This window comes from Sapajus apella, unplaced genomic scaffold (assembly GCF_009761245.1).
Source record: "Sapajus apella isolate SASKATOON/1434 unplaced genomic scaffold, GSC_monkey_1.0 scaffold92, whole genome shotgun sequence".
In the NCBI taxonomy this organism is placed as follows: Eukaryota; Metazoa; Chordata; class Mammalia; order Primates; family Cebidae; genus Sapajus; species Sapajus apella.
The window spans coordinates 5,889,542-5,904,912 of NW_022437032.1; the positions used below are offsets into that span (position 1 = coordinate 5,889,542).

General features: G+C 48.0%; 1 protein-coding gene and 1 long non-coding RNA gene across 2 annotated transcripts in view; both read right to left on the reverse strand.

Annotated features, from left to right (window-relative positions):
* Positions 1 to 9,078: 9,078 nt before the first annotated feature.
* LOC116535187 lies at positions 9,079 to 9,915 on the reverse strand. Its single transcript, XR_004262077.1, has 2 exons — positions 9,662 to 9,915; positions 9,079 to 9,329 (listed from the first exon to the last, which is right to left on the reverse strand). It is a non-coding gene; the product is annotated as an uncharacterized LOC116535187 (long non-coding RNA).
* A 2,478-nt stretch (positions 9,916 to 12,393) lies between these two features.
* Positions 12,394 to 15,371, reverse strand: part of RNF114 (ring finger protein 114) — an 18,300-nt gene continuing 15,322 nt past the window's right edge. Inside the window, exon 6 of the mRNA XM_032256021.1 lies at positions 12,394 to 14,180. Coding sequence (XP_032111912.1) covers positions 14,115 to 14,180 — 66 coding nt within the window. The 3' untranslated portion in view covers positions 12,394 to 14,114. The remainder of the gene's footprint in view (positions 14,181 to 15,371) is intronic.

Here is a 15,371-nt window from a genome sequence, read left to right on the forward strand (position 1 = left end):
CAGAAAGTTCCCTGCATGAGTCAGTGCTCTACTGCCATCCTCATTCTGGATTTATAAAACAAAACCTGGCAAGGCGCGGTGGCTCACGGCTGTAATCTCAGCGCTTTGGGAGTCTGAGGTGGGCAGATCACCTGAGGCCAGCCATTCAGACCAGCCTGGCCAACACGGCGAAACCCTGTCACTACTAAAAATAGAAAAAATTAGCCAGGCGTGGTCGCACGCGCCTGTAGTCCCAGCTACTTGGGAGGCTGAGGCAGGAGAATAGCTTGACCCTGGGAGGTGGAGGTTGCAGTGATCCGAGATTTTGCCACTGCACTCCAGCCTGGGTGACAGTGTTATCCTTCCTCAGCCTCCCAAGTAGCAAAAAAAGGCAAGGTCCGAAACACAGGTATTTCTTAGAGACATATAAACCACCTTTGGAGAGAGACACAATAAACTTGTAATGTGCTTGTCTCTGAGGAGTAGTTGGTAGCTGTCAGCAGGGGTGAAAGGAAGAGTCTTTACTAAATGCCCTTTCCCGTGTCTTGATTTTATTTTTTATCATTTACAAGTGTTATCGGCATTTGTTTTTTTAGAGATGGGGTCTCGCTGTGTTGCCTAGGCTGGTCTCAAACTCCTAGGCTCAAGCAATCCTCCCACCTCGGCCTCCCAAAGTGATGGAATTACAGGTGTGAGACTCGAATCTGGACAATTGCATTATTATTATTTTTTTTTTTTTGAGATGGAATCTCACTCTGTCGCCCAGGCTGGAGTGCAGTGGGGTGATCTAGGCTCACCGCAACCTCCGTCCCCCAGGGTTCAAGTGATTCTCCTGCCCCAGCCTCCCAAATAGCTGGGATTCAGGCATCCTGACACCTCGTCTGGCGAATTCTTTTGTATTTTTAGTAGAGACAGGGTTTCACGATGTTGGCCAGGCTGATCTTGAACTTCTGACCTTGTGATCTACCCACCTCGGCCTCTCAAAGTGCTGGGATTACAGGTGTGAGCCACCTCTCCTGGCCTGCATAAATTTTTAATAGGGTAGCAAAAGTTGTCCATGATAGAGGACTTGTTGAGTTGTCTAACAGGCTCATCAATGGAATCTTTTACAGCTGTTACAATTTTTTTTTTTTTTTTTTTTGAGACGGAGTTCCACTCTTGTTACCCAGGCTGGAGTGCAATGGCGCGAACTCTGCTCACCGCAACCTCCGCCTCCTGGGTTCAAGCAATTCTCCTGCCTCAGCCTCCCGAGTAGCTGGGACTACAGGCACGTGCAACCATGCCCAGGTAATTTTTTTGTATTTTTAGTAGAGACGGGGTTTCACCATGTTGACCAGGATGGTCTCAATCTCTTGACCTCATGATCTACCCGCCTCGGTCTCCCAAAGTGCCGGGATTATAGGCGTGAGCCACCGCGGCTGGCCCTGTTAAAATGTTAATTCGCAGCCAGAAGCGGTGACTCACACCTGTAATACCAGCACTTTGGGAGGCAAAGGTGGGTGGATCGCTTGAGGTCAGGAGTTCAAGACTAGCCTGGTGAACATGGTAAAACCCTGTTTGTACTGAAAACACAAAAAATTAGCTGGGCATGGTGGCAGGTGGCTATAATCCCAGCTACTCCGGAGGCTGAGGCAGAAGAATTGCTTGAACCCGGGAAGGGGAGGTTGCAGTGAGCCATTGCACTCTAGCCTAGGTGACAGAGCAAGACTCCATCTCAAAAAAAAAAAAGCTGGGCGAGGTGGCTCAAGCCTGTAATCCCAGCACTTTGGGAGGCCAAGGCAGGCAGATCGTGAGGTCAGGAGTTCAAGACCGACTTGACCAACATGGTGAAACCCTGTCTTTATTAAAAATACAAAAGTTAGCTAGGCATGGTGGTGCGTGCCTGTAATCTCAGCTACTCGGGAAGCTGAGGCAGAAGAATCTCTGGAACCTGGGAGTCAGAGGTTGCAGTGAGCAGAGATTGCTCAACTGTACTCCAGCCTGGCAACAGAGTAAGACTCTGTTTAAAAAAAAAAAAAAAAAAGTTGATGCTCTTCTGTGGGTACATTACCCTCCCCAGTCCCTGCTCTCTTGTAGGAAAAGCCAGAGCCTTCATCATGGCCCACAAGGCCATACAGGATTGGAGCCCCCCACCGTGGCCCCTTGTGCTCCCCATCCTAGTCCCCATGCTTCCCATCGCCCCCAAGGCTCTGGCTGCAGGGGAAACCACACCAGCCCTGCTCCTGCTTCGGGACCTTGCACCTGGTGTTCTCTGTCCTCTCCCAGCTCTTCTCCCAGATAGCCCGGGGCTCACCCCCATCACAGCAAAGCCCCCCAGGCCACCAATTCATTCCCCTCTCCTCCCTTTCCCTCTGGCACTCCTTACCCGCTTGCTGCTTGGTTTTTCTCCACTTCACTCACAATCTGGGCATGGCATATGTTTCATTTATTTTGTTGATTTCCCTTTAGACCACAGGTTGCCAAACTACAGCCCCCAGGCCAAATCTGACCAAGGCTTGTTTTTTGTATGGTCCTAGAGGTAAGAGTGGCTTCTATAGATGAATATTACAACTGATTTAATGACAGATAACACTAACCTGGAACCTTAATTAAGGCGATATGTGAACTTTCAAAATTCCATGCTTGCTGGACATCATGGTTCATGCCTGTAATCCCAGCACTTTGGAAGCTGAGGTGGGCAGATTGTTTGAGCCTGGAAATTCGAGACCAGCCTGGGCAAAATGGCGAAACCTCATCTCTACAAAAAATATAGAACTTAGCCAGGTGTGACGGCGTGCACCTATAGTTTCAGCAGCTTGGGAGGCTGAGGTGGGAGGATCACTTGAGCCCAGGAGGTCAAGGGTGCTGTGAGCAGTGATTTCGCCATTGAACTCCAGCCTGGACAATAGACACTCTGTTTCGAAACAATAATAATAATTCATACTTACAAAAAAAAAAAAAAAAAACCCTGGCTGGGCCCAGGGTCTCACACCTGTAATCCCAGCACTTTGGGAGGCCAAGGTGAGAGGATCAGTTGAGTATAGGAGTTCAAGACCAGCCTGGGCAACATATCAAGACCCTGTCTCTATTATTTATATTTTAAAAACTAGCAGGCTGGGCACGGTGGCTCATGCCTGTAATCCCAGCACTTTAGCTGGCCAAGAAGGGTGGATTACTTGAGGTCAGAAGTTCGAGACCAGCCTGGCCAACATGGCAAAACCCCACCTCTACCAAAAAATAAATACAAAAATTAGCCGGTGTAGTGTTGTGTACTGCTGTCCCAGCTACTTGGGAGGCTAAGGTGGGAGGATCGCTTAAGCCTGGGCAATTGAGGCTGCAGGGAGCCAATATCGCACCACTGCACTCCAGCGTAGGTGGCAACAAGAGACCCTGTCTCAAAAAAAAAAAAAAAATGAAAAACAGTTCAGGCACAGTGGCTCATGCCTGTAATCCAAGGACTTTGGGAGGCTGAGGCGGGTGGATCACCTGAGGTTGGGAGTTCAAGACCAGCCTGACCAACATGGAGAAACCCCATCTCTACTAAAAATACCAAAACTATCTGAGTGTGGTGGCACGCGCCTGTAGTCCCAGCTACTTGGGAGGCTGAGGCAGGAAATCTCTTGAACCTGAGAGGCAGAGTTTGCAGTGAGCCTAGATTGCGCCATTGCACTCCAGCCTGGGTGACAGAGCAAGACTCCATCAGAAAGAAAGAGAGAGAGAGAGAGAGGGAGGGAGGTCTCGAACTCCTGACCTCAGGTGATCTACCTGCCTTGGCCTCCCAAAGTGCTGGGATTACAGGCATGAGCCTCTGCGCCCAGGCTCTAGAAGCTATTTTTGAAGAATATGAATGTTTATTTTAGATATATGTGTCACCATTTCAAATAAACTTTTCATGAAAAAATCCAGCCACAAAAAAAGTGAGGCAGATACTGATAGCCTCTGAGACTCTTCCTCCTCTGTCCAATGGAGTGATATGTCTGGTGACCAATCAGCCCAGTTTGCCTGGCACTGAGGGTGTTCTGGGGCAATCCTGGACAAAGTGGGATGAGGTGGTCACCTTGGAAAAAGGAAAGTTGTGGAAGCCTTCGGGGGTGGATGTTTGAAGCCAGGCTTTTTGCACCTTTCCAGGTCTGATCACACACCTACCAGAGCCCAGCTCCACACCTGGGAAGTCGATGCCTCTGGAGCTCAAGGCCTGAGATAGGCCACTGGGATGTTGCTATGGCGCAAAGCACTCCTTCCCCGGTGAGTCTCCGGGCACTTGCAGGGCAGGCAGGCTCAGGGGCTGTCACACACACGCTTGCTCTCACACTACTCTTTCAGACTGTCTCGGCCATGGTGCCCTACCCTCAGACTGCACTTAATAGAGCCCTGCTCTCTCCATCTTCCTGGCAGAGGCTGCACCTACCTCCAGGAACGCCCCAGGGTCTCCTGGCTCCCAGACCTGCATCTACCTTGCATACCTGCAGAGCTTTGTGCATCTCTGACCCACAGCAGGTGAGAGGTATTGACAAGGAGGGGAAAATGAGAGCAAACTTTTTTTTTTTTGAGACGGAGTTTCGCTCTTGTTGCCCAGGCTGGAGGGCAATGGTGCTGTCTTGGCTCATGGCCACCTCCACCTCCCAGGTTCAAGCGATTCTCCTGCCTTAGCTGGGATTACAGGCATGCGCCACCACGCCCAGGTAATTTTGTATTTTTCGTAGAGACGGGGTTTCTCCATGTTGGTCAGGCTGGTCTCAAACTCCTGACCTCAGATCACCTGCCCACCTGGCCTTTCAAAGTGCTGGGATTACAGGCATGAGCCACCATGCCTGGTGGAACAAACTCTTTTCTTTTACTTTCTTTTTTTTTTTAGGGACTTGGCTGCCCGCAGGCCACATTGACCCGGCTCTCAAGGCTGCCGGCAGTCTCCTTTTTTTTTCCCCCAAGGGTGCCTAGAACACCCTTCCCCAGATCTCCCCAGAGCCGGCCTCAGTTCACATATTACCTTAGTGATGCTACTGCCATTTCTCTTTCCCATTTCTGTCACATTGGCCTTGAGTGGTAGGCAAGATTATCAGCTCCATTTTACAGATGAGGAAACTAAGGCTCAGAGAGAGGATGTACTAACATCTCCAAGGCGTAGTAAGCCAGCCGTGGTGTGGACCTGGCTGAATGGGCTGGGATGCTGTGGTAAACCAGCTGCACACCGAAAAGGTCCCTGCACCTGTGCAGCTCACAGGAGACGGGGGAAGAGGGGTAACAGCTGGTTCAGTGTCCATGCAACTCCAAGGCACCTAAGGTGACTCAGAGGAGTAAGAGCCAGGCTGACTCCAGGTTGAGGTCACAGGCATGAGCAGGTGAGCGGTGCGGGGTGGGGGATGAGAGGGCATTCCAGGTGACAATGATGAAAAAGCCCAGGGGCAGATGAGTGTTCCAGGAAATGAGAGTGTTCAGGAAGGCCCCTTAGAGTTTCTGAGACTGCCAGGATTTTTTTAAATCAGAAATGTTCAAATGGAGTTTAGAAAATTATGGTCTGTTTTTGTATTTTTATTGAAAACATTAACACTTTTAATACATATATACAAATCGCTACAGAGCACAGAGTCTGGGGTGGAGCCTAGCCCTTCAACCTCTGGTTATGTGACCCCGATCAGTCCGGACCCTTCAACTGTAACCACACCCAGGACAGGAGCTGAAACTGATGGCCCCCTCAGCAGCACACACAGACACACACCCTCACCAAGAGCAACCCTATCCTGACTTCACCTGGCTTTTCTCACTTATCCTGGAGATTGATGGTTTCCAGATAAAATACAGATGCCCAATTACATATGAATTTTAGATAAACAATAGGGTTTTGTTTTTGGTTTTTGTTTTAGAGATGGAGTCTTGCTCTGTCACCAGGCTGGCGTGCAGTGGTGCCATCTCAGCGCACTGCAACCTCCACCTCCTGGGCCCAAGTGCTTTTCGTGCCTCAGTCTTTTGAGTAATTGGGACCACAGGTACGCGCCACCATGCCCAGATAATTTTTGTATTTTTTAGTAGATAGGGTTTCACCACATTGGCCAGGAAGGTCTCGATCTATTGACCTTGTGATCTGCCCACCTTGGCCTCCCAAAGTTCTGGAACTATAGGCATGAGCCACCATGCCCTGCCAACAAATAGGTTTTTAGTGTGTAAGGCTGCATGAGACATATGCTTTATTTTAAATTCAATTTAACTGAGGGTCCTGTGCTTTTATTTGCTATTACCTGCCAACCCGACTTGGAGACGGGCTCCTATCAGCATTTCCAGAACAATCTATAACCAGTCCCTTGTTGATGGGCAATTAGTCATTTCCCATTTTTTGCTTTCCAGGAACAATAGACCCATGAAGATCTTTGCACAAAGGACTCCAACCTCATCTACAATTTTATCTGCAGGGTGTGTTTCTAAAAGTTGCTTAGTCACTTTCCTGACTGGATTCCTGTGGCCATGGAGACCCCATGGATTGGAGGAATTCCTTCTCAGTCTCCAACGAAAGCACTCCCTGGGCTAGGCACGGTGGCTCATGCCTGTAATCCCAGCACTTTGGGAGGCCCAGGTGGGCAGATCACGAGGTCGAGAGATCAAGACCATCCTGGCCAACATGGTGAAACCCCGTCTCTTCCAAAAATACAAAAATTAGCTGGGTGTGCTGGTACACACCTGTAGTCCCAGCTACTACAGAGGCTGAGGCAGAAGAATTGCCTGAACCTGGGAGGTGAAGGTTGCAGTGAGCCTAGATCACGCCACTGTACTCCAGCCTGGGTAACGAGAGCGAAACTCCGTCTCAAAAAAAAAAAAAAAAAAAAAAAAAAAAAAACCAACATGGAAAGATGCTGACAGATTGCAGAGTGAAAAACACAAGTTATACACAGAAAGTAAAGCATTTGTCCATTTTTAGTTTCAATAAAAAATACAATGACCCAAAGATTTGTAAGAGTTTCACTACTGATTGAAATTGTCGTCCTGGCTGTCTCAGGCGGCGGCAGTTTGGGGGGACAGGAGGAGGAGTGCCTTCCACTTTCTTATGTTTTTCTTCCCTGTTATTTTTTTTAAAACAAGGGGCATTATGATTGTTAACACTGTGTATATTTGCTTTACTATATCCTACCTGTGTGCTCATGTGCGTGTGTATATATATCTGTTATTTGCACATACACTATTATTATTATTTTGAGACAGTCTCACTCTGTTGCCCAGGCTGGAGTGCAGTGGTGTGATCTTGGCTCACTGCAACCTCTGCCCCCGAGGTTCAAGCAATTCTCCTGCCTCAGCCTCCCAAGCAGCTGGGATTATAGGTGCCTGCCACTGCACTGGGCTAATTTGTGTATTTTTATTAGAGATGGGGTTTCACCATCTTGGCCAGGCTGGTCTTGAACTCCTGATCTTGTGATCCACCCGCTTCGGCCTCCCAAAGTGCTGGGATTACAGGCGTGAGCCACCACACCTGGCCCACACTATTATTTTCTAAACCATATCAGAGTGGACTAGAGATGTCATGCCCCTTTACCCCTATACTCTTCACTGTATATCTGCTAAGAACAAGGACATTCTATTATGTAACTGTGATATTATCAAAATCAGGAAATCTAACATTGATCAATTACTTATTCCTTATTCCACGGGCCATATTGAATTGGCCCAATAACATCCTTATGGCAACCCCCACACCCTCAAGGATCTGATTCAGGATCATGCATGCAGCATTGCAACTAGTTGCCAGGCATCTTATTTTCTGATCTTGACATTTTGAAAGATTTGTGGACTGTCCCTCAGTTGGACTTGCCTGATACTTCTGATGACATTCAGCTTCTATGTTTTCCTGCCTGGAACCTCAGAAGTGGTGCTGCATCTTCAGTGTGTCCCACCCACTGAGTCACCAATGGTCTGATCCATTATCTGTGACACTAACTTTCATCGCTTAGTTAAAATGGAATCAGCCAGGTTTCACCACTAGCAGTGATTCTACAAAGTCACTGATTTTCCCTTTCTAAAGAATTTATGAGGCAATCACCTGAGACCATGAAAACAGACTCCATTATTTTTTGGGGGGTGGGGAGTGTCTCACTCTGTTGCCCAGCCTGGAGTGCAGTGAGGGGATCTTGGCTCACTGCAACCTCCACCTCCTAAGCTCAAGGGTTCTCCCACCTCAGCCTCCCAGCTGGGACTACAGGTGTGTATCACCATGCCTGGCTACTTTTTTGCATATTTTTGTAGAGACAGGGTTTTACCGTGTTGCCCAGGCTGGTCTCGAACTCCTGGGCTTAGGCAATCTTCCCACCTAGACATCCCAAAGTGCTGGGACTACAGGTGTGAGCCATGGCACGGCACCCAGCCCTAGATGACTTTATAATCAGAAAAGGTAATCATGTCTTTAAATTCTTGCAACCTGTAAGGGTTGAGCGTGTCCACCTGATTCTAATCACCAAGAGTCCCCCCCAACCCCATGGTAATGTGTTTGGTATAGCATCATCTGGTCTTTTTTTTTTTTAGTTGGAATCTTGCTTTGTCACCAGGCTGGAGTGCAGTGGTGCAATCTTGGCTCACTGCAACCTCCACCTCCCGGGTTCAAGCAATTGTCTTGCCTCAGCCTCCTGAGTAGCTGGGACTACAGGTGCGCACCACCACACCCAGCTAATTTTTGTATTTTTAGTACAGACAGGGTTTCACCATGTTGGCCAGGGCGGTCTCGATCTCTTGATTTCGTGATTTGCCCTCCTTGGCCTCCAAAAGTGCTGAGATTACAGGCATGAGCCACCATGCCTGGCCTATCTGGTCTTACATAAGGACTTTCGAAACCAGCCTACAGATGCATTTCACCTGAGGCTTTTTTAAAGATACAGATTTCCTGGCCCCACCAATTAGAATCTCTAGGGCAGGGGCCTGAGAATAGATTTTGTACCAAGTGCCTCCCAGGTAATTCATCTCTTCAGGCCAAATTAGGGAATCACCTCACTTCATAGTAGTGTTTAGTCATTAAACATTAACAGCTAGTCTTCTGGGGTGGGATCAGGCCCTGGGAGGTCTTGAGACAAACAATAGTGACATTGGTAGCTCACACTGATTAAGCATTTACATTGTGCCATGCCCTGGATTATTACTAAATTCCACAACTCTATAAGGAAGACACTTATTAGCCCCATTTACAGATAAGCACAAACGGATTAGAATAACTTGTCCAAGGTCCAGCTGGTGAGTGATCAGCTGACCCCTAGATCAGCTAGTGAGTGGATGCTGGGAATAGGAGATGCCATGCAGTCTGGGCTGGGGACTATACATCTAATCACACCCCTGCACTGTAATATCAAGTCTCACTTCCTGTCCTGGACAAATTACCTCAGCTTCTCTGGGCTCCATTCCCTCATCTGTGAAGGTAAGGCTATTTAGTATCCCTCCACCAACAGTGGCTAAGATAATTCCATTAGATCCACTTTCCTGGAGCAACTGAATGCCTGATCGCCTTTCAGGGCCCAAAGTGGGGAGGATTAAATCAAAATTACCATCAGGAACCAGGGATGAAAATAATTACCATCATCGTTTCTATACTTGTATTCATGGGGCCCAGCGGAGCCCTGCATGGGACATTCCGCAGAAGACACTGCAGAAGGCCAGGGAGTAACAAGAGAGGAATAAAAGGACCACACTGAGGACCTGGCAGGTCGGACCCCACCTGGCAGTGACTATCTTGCCTGCCCACCTGTCTTGCCCTCTCTGCTTTCCAAGTTCTGGCTTCATGTGCTTCCGGCTTGAGGCCCCGCCTCTCTACGGTGATGGACAACGGGAGGCCAGAGCCTCGGGATGACACCGCCCCCTTCAGGCTCTCCCTACCGCTGCACCGGGCTCCTTCCAGGGTGGACAAGCTGCCATGGAAAGAAAGCAATCATCGCAAAAAGTCCCCCTTTTTGTTTTGTTTTGTTTTGTTTTTGATATGGAGTCTCGCTCTGTCACTCAGGCTGGAGTGCAGTGGTGCGATCTCGGCTCACTGCAACCTCCACCTCCCGGGTTCAAGCAATTCTCCTGCCCCAGCCTCTGGAGTAGCTTGGGATTACAGGCACCTGCCACCACGCCAGGCTAATTTTTGTATTTTTTTTTTGTAGAGACGGGGTTTCACTGTGTTAGCTAGGATGGTCTTGATCTCCTGACCTCGTCATCTGCCCACCTCAGCCTCCCAAAGTGCTGGGATTACAGGTGTGAACCACCACGCCTGGCCCCATAAAAAAATTAAAGTATTTTGGCCAAATTGAATATAAGAATATAACTCAAACACATTTTTTTTTTTTTTGGCCAGGGACAGTGGCTCACATACATAATCCCAGCACTTTGGGAGGCAGAAGAGAGTCACTTGAGGTCAGCAGTTTCAGACCAGCCTGGCCAACAAAGTGACACCCTGACAAAAAAAATTTAAAAATTAGCTAAGCATGGTGGCACATGCCTGTAGTCCCAGGTACTTGAAAGGCCAAGGCAGGAGGATTGCTTGAGCCCAGGGGTTCAAGACCAGCCTAGGCAACATGGCGAAACCTCGTTTCTACCAAAATTACAAAAATTAACTGGGCATGGTGGCTACACCTGTAGTCCCAGATACTGGGGAGGCTAAGGTGGGATGATTGCTTGAGCCCAGGAGGTGGAGGCTGTAGTGAGCCGAGATCATGCCACTACACTCCAGCCTGGGTGATGGAGCTAGACCCTGTCTCAAAGAAAGAAAAAAAAAAAAAAAAAAAAAAAAAAACAAACCTGAGCAGATCAGACTTCAAAATCCCACCACCACCACCACACAGTTCCAAGCCCCATCACCTGCTGTCTGAATTCCTGCAGCTGCCTCCCTCATCTCTGCTTCCTGTTTCCCTACTATCATTCCTTCTCCAAATGCAGCCAGAAGCATCCTTTAGGAGTCTAAGCTGGGTCACGTCACTTAGAATCCACCAATGCTTACTGAGAAAAGCCCAAGGCCTGACCATGTGTACACAGCCTCTCTGGTCTGCCTTCCACACTGCCCTGAGCTGCCTCATTCACTCCACCTCGGCCTTACCAGCCGCCTCCTTGCCACAGGGCCTCAAGTGTAACCCATGTGCCTTAAGGCCTCTGAACTTGGTTCCCCCTGCAAAGAATGCTCTTCCCCAACACGGTCACTGGGCTTCTTTCTCATTTCATTCAGATCTCAGTTCAAATGTCATTTTCTCAACCTGTTTTGGCATGACAGGGGACTGCATTTCTAGAGGAAAATGTCAGACCTCAAAGAAATAGTCACAAATTGCAACTTTCTAGGTAACTGGAGTCCAGGACTCAACTGATACTTAGACAAAGGTGGCCTGCAGGAATGTGGGGGAGAAAGAGGCCTCCCAGGTTTCTGGCTTGGGTAGTTAAACCACTACAAGATGGAATAATACAAAAGAGGGAGGGGCATGGGTGGAGACTGGAGATGCTGAGCTGTCTCGGCTGTATTAAATTTAAGGTTCCAGGGCCGGGTGCAGTGGCTCACACTTGTAATCCCAACATTCTGGGAGGCCAAGGCAGGTGGCTCACCTGAGGTCAGGGGTTCCAGACCAGCCTGACAAACATGATGAAAAACCACCTCTACTAAAAATACAAAATTAGCCGGGCATGGCGGTGCATGCCTGTAATCCCAGCTACTTGGGAGGCTAAGGCAGGAGAACCACTTGAACCCAGGAAGCAGAGGTTGCAGTGAGCCAAGATTGAGCCACTGCACTCCAGCCTGGGCAAAAAGTGAAACTCCGTCTCAAAAAAACAAAATAGGTTCCAGGCCAGGCTTGGTGGTTGACACCTGTAATCCCAGCACTTTGGGAGGCCAAGGTGAGAGGACCACTTGAGCTCAGGGGTTCAAGCCCACCGTGAGCAACACAGTGTGACTCCCATTTCTTGCTAAAAATAATTAAGGTTCCTACAGGATTAGAATGAAGCTCAAGCAGCCAAATACTACAGTGAGCACCCATGACGCGGCGCTGTGCAGGAAGAGCTCTGTATGCTTTGCTCTTTGGATCCTAGCATCCTTAAGAGGCAGATACAATTATGCCCACTTCAGAGCAGGGAGACAGGTCCAGAAAGTGTTCGCTAGATGCTCCACAGCTAGGGGCAGAGTGCGAACTTAAACACATCCAGGACCTGAAACTCGACCCTGCAGAGCCCCTTTCCTACAAGGTCTCAGCGCTGCTGTTGTCATCCGCACTTCTAAAGCCTTGCTATATGGAGCGCTGTCGCTTCTCACCTCCCAGAGCCTCCCAACCTAACAAGTGTTCTTTTCCCAGAGGACAGGCCCCATGAGGCCCAGCTGGCGGCGTCAGCTGAGATTAGAAGCCAGACACGACTCAGCGACAGGCAAGAACTTCCCTCCTAGAAAGAGTAACAATCTTCTGGAGGCTCCCCAGGTCCATGCTGCGGCAAACGGCAGTGAATGAGCACACGCACCACAGCTTATCGGTTGGATAAGTTATGAAATTTATTTATATTTCACCTTTTAAAAGCCAGAACAAATCTCACTTTCTGGAAAGTCATCTTATTAGAAATACAAGAAGTGCACTTAATACAAGGAAGTAAGTTTCTTGGTGCCACCAGTGAGGTGGACGTACACTCACATGGGCTCCCTCAGATGAAAGTTTTGTCAGATTTCCCTCCAGACTTCTGAGATGATCTAAATTCAGGGAGGTCTGAGTGAACTTTTTCCAGAAATTACAGTGAGCAAGCTGACCTTAACTTCTGGGTCCTCCCAAGAAATACTAATGAAAGAACTCTTTTTTTCCAGCAGGCCCCATCTTTGCTGGCTTCTTGGCGTCTGCAGCTCTTCACTGGCAGGCACAGAGCACCACAGCAGCAATTACAAGCCCAAGGCCACTTACAGCCTCATTAGAGACGTACGACATCAGAGAACCAACCTAAACCCATATGCCTTTTGGTCAATCAGAGCTTCTGCTCCTACAGTTTAGGCTGACAGGTCTTGGCCTTATGTTAATATTTGTGAAATATGAACTCCAAGCTTCTTGAGCTGTTACTAAAGCAAGTTTCCAGCAACAGCTTTTCATCATGCAATGTGCTGTGCCTCATGAACAATGTCTCGTCAGAACAGACCAGGGGGTGGTACTGGGTTTCCTACAGCTCCTCTCTTCATCTACAAACCAGGTTTTCAAACACATTTTACATGTTGAAACCAGTGTCATAAGAAAAACATGTGTGATAGAAAAACAATACTCAGTTTAACCTAAGTTACCAAGAAGGTGAAAGAACTAGTCCGCTGAGTCCCCAAACCTCTTTCTTCTAATTCATCTGAGGACTCCTTTTTGTGCTTCTAGAACAAGGATGTAGGCAGGCTCCCAAATGTAGACGTAAACATGACCGGGCTGTTTAAAACTACTTCATTAATTTGTAAATCCGAACCAAAAAGCTCTGGTCCTCCCACTTCTTAGCTGACCCTCCTCCCCACTTACGGATAAATAGACTTTAATTTCCCTAACCTAGAAACACTTCCACCAAAAATATATGGTTATACCTTATCCTAAAAAGGCACCATGCAGGCATTTAAGACTGAACCAGTGAACTCTAAGGATGTGTAGTAACAGGAAGATATCACTAATCAAAACTTCCAGCATCAGATGGTGCAAAACCCCAAGAGGACTGGTGACATGTACCCTGGGATGGAACCCAGCCTCTGGCAACCCCACGACCCAGCGGGAGCTTCAGCTCTGGTCAGGTGCATGGCTGCCAGAGTCCACACACTTCGGGGACAAGGAAAGGAGACACTTGCTTCATTGTGCTATTCATGACCCAGAAAAGGTCTTGGCTGGCTTAGGGGACCCATGAGACGAACACGGGATGGGAGGAATGAGTGGGAAACAAGAGGTGGAGAAGCTAGATTCTCTTCCACAGGAGGAGGCAGAAGTTCCTGGAAGTAGCCGAGAACCAATATGAACTTGACCACGTGGCAAACAAGGTGAACAGTAGGGGAAGACAGCTTTGGCAAGAGCCCAAAGGGAAAAGGATCACTGACCTAGGGACCCATTTCCCCTGTCAGAAGTGACCCTGTCCCAGTGCCATTGCTCATTTTCAGGTCTGTTGAACAGTTAAAGTAGAGGAATCATAGGTTTCACGTTTAATGTGTTATGGAAGCCCTGGAACATGAGACAGACAGCAAGAACAGACTCTGCTCACTGGTCGATGATGGAGCGCTGCAACACCTGATTCATCACGTCCTCTTCATCAATATCGTAATCCTAAGGGCAAAACAGACATGCAGCCTCAGCAACTGTTCCCAGATGCAAAGACTGGCCTTCAGCAGGAGAAACAGGACATCCCAGCAATTGGATTCAGAGCAGGCTGCCAGGGACCGGATCCCAGATGCAACTGTTTGTGATGCTAGCTATGTAACTCTGGGAAAATTACTTAATTTGTCTCTGCTGCATTTGTTTTTTTTGTTTGTTTTTTTGTTTTTTGAGACGGAGTCTCGCTCTGTCGCCCAGGCTGGAGTGCAGTGGCATGATCTTGGCTCACTGCAGCCTCTGCCTCCTGGGTTCAAGGGATTCTCCTGCCTCAGCCTCCCGAGTAGCTGGGACTACAGGCATGTGCCACCACACCCAGCTAATTTTTTGTATTTTTAGTAGAGATACAGTTTCACCATGTTGGCCAGGCTGGTCTTGATCTCTTGACCTCATGATCTGCCCACCTCAGCCTCCCAAAATGCTGGGAATACAGGCGTGAGCCACTGTGCTCAGCCAGACTGCTGCCTTATTCTTAAATGAAGATAAGGATGCCTCCCTTAAATGGAGATTGAGAGACCCAGACAAAACATGAATGGAGCCTGACACAGACCAAGTGCTCAGAACGTTTAATTAAGGTTGTGAGAACAGAACAGAGCACACAGATGCACTGAGCTGAAGGGTCGTTTCTGAGAGGTAGATTCAGTGCCCAGTACAGAATAGTTCTCTTTTTTTTTTTTTTTTTTTAAGAGCCATACAGTACAGCAGAAACTATAGTGCAACTAGCCTTCTTTAATGAAGCATTTTTTAGGAATTACATTCATCTGTATAACATCAACAAAAAGGGCAGTTATTCTGCACTTGATCTTAGCCAAAAGGCCGAGAAGCGATAAGGGCAGTTATTCTGAAGTCTGAGTTTCAGACACCCTCAGACTGAGCATATTCTTTATGTCAACTTAGGAAAGAGCTTTCTTTCTTAAGATACTGAAATACAGCCATTAAGACCAAACACTACTCTAAAATCCTAACTTGACATCTATATACGTAAGCATGAAGTTTACTTGATACAGTTGGCAAAATTTACCTATTCCTATAATGCCAAGACAACAGCGTGCCACCCAGCTCTAGGGAAAGAACATAAACCTGACCGCCATGTTTGGCTAGTCGATCTATGCTATTTGACCTGAAGTTTGTTTTTTTTTTTTTTTT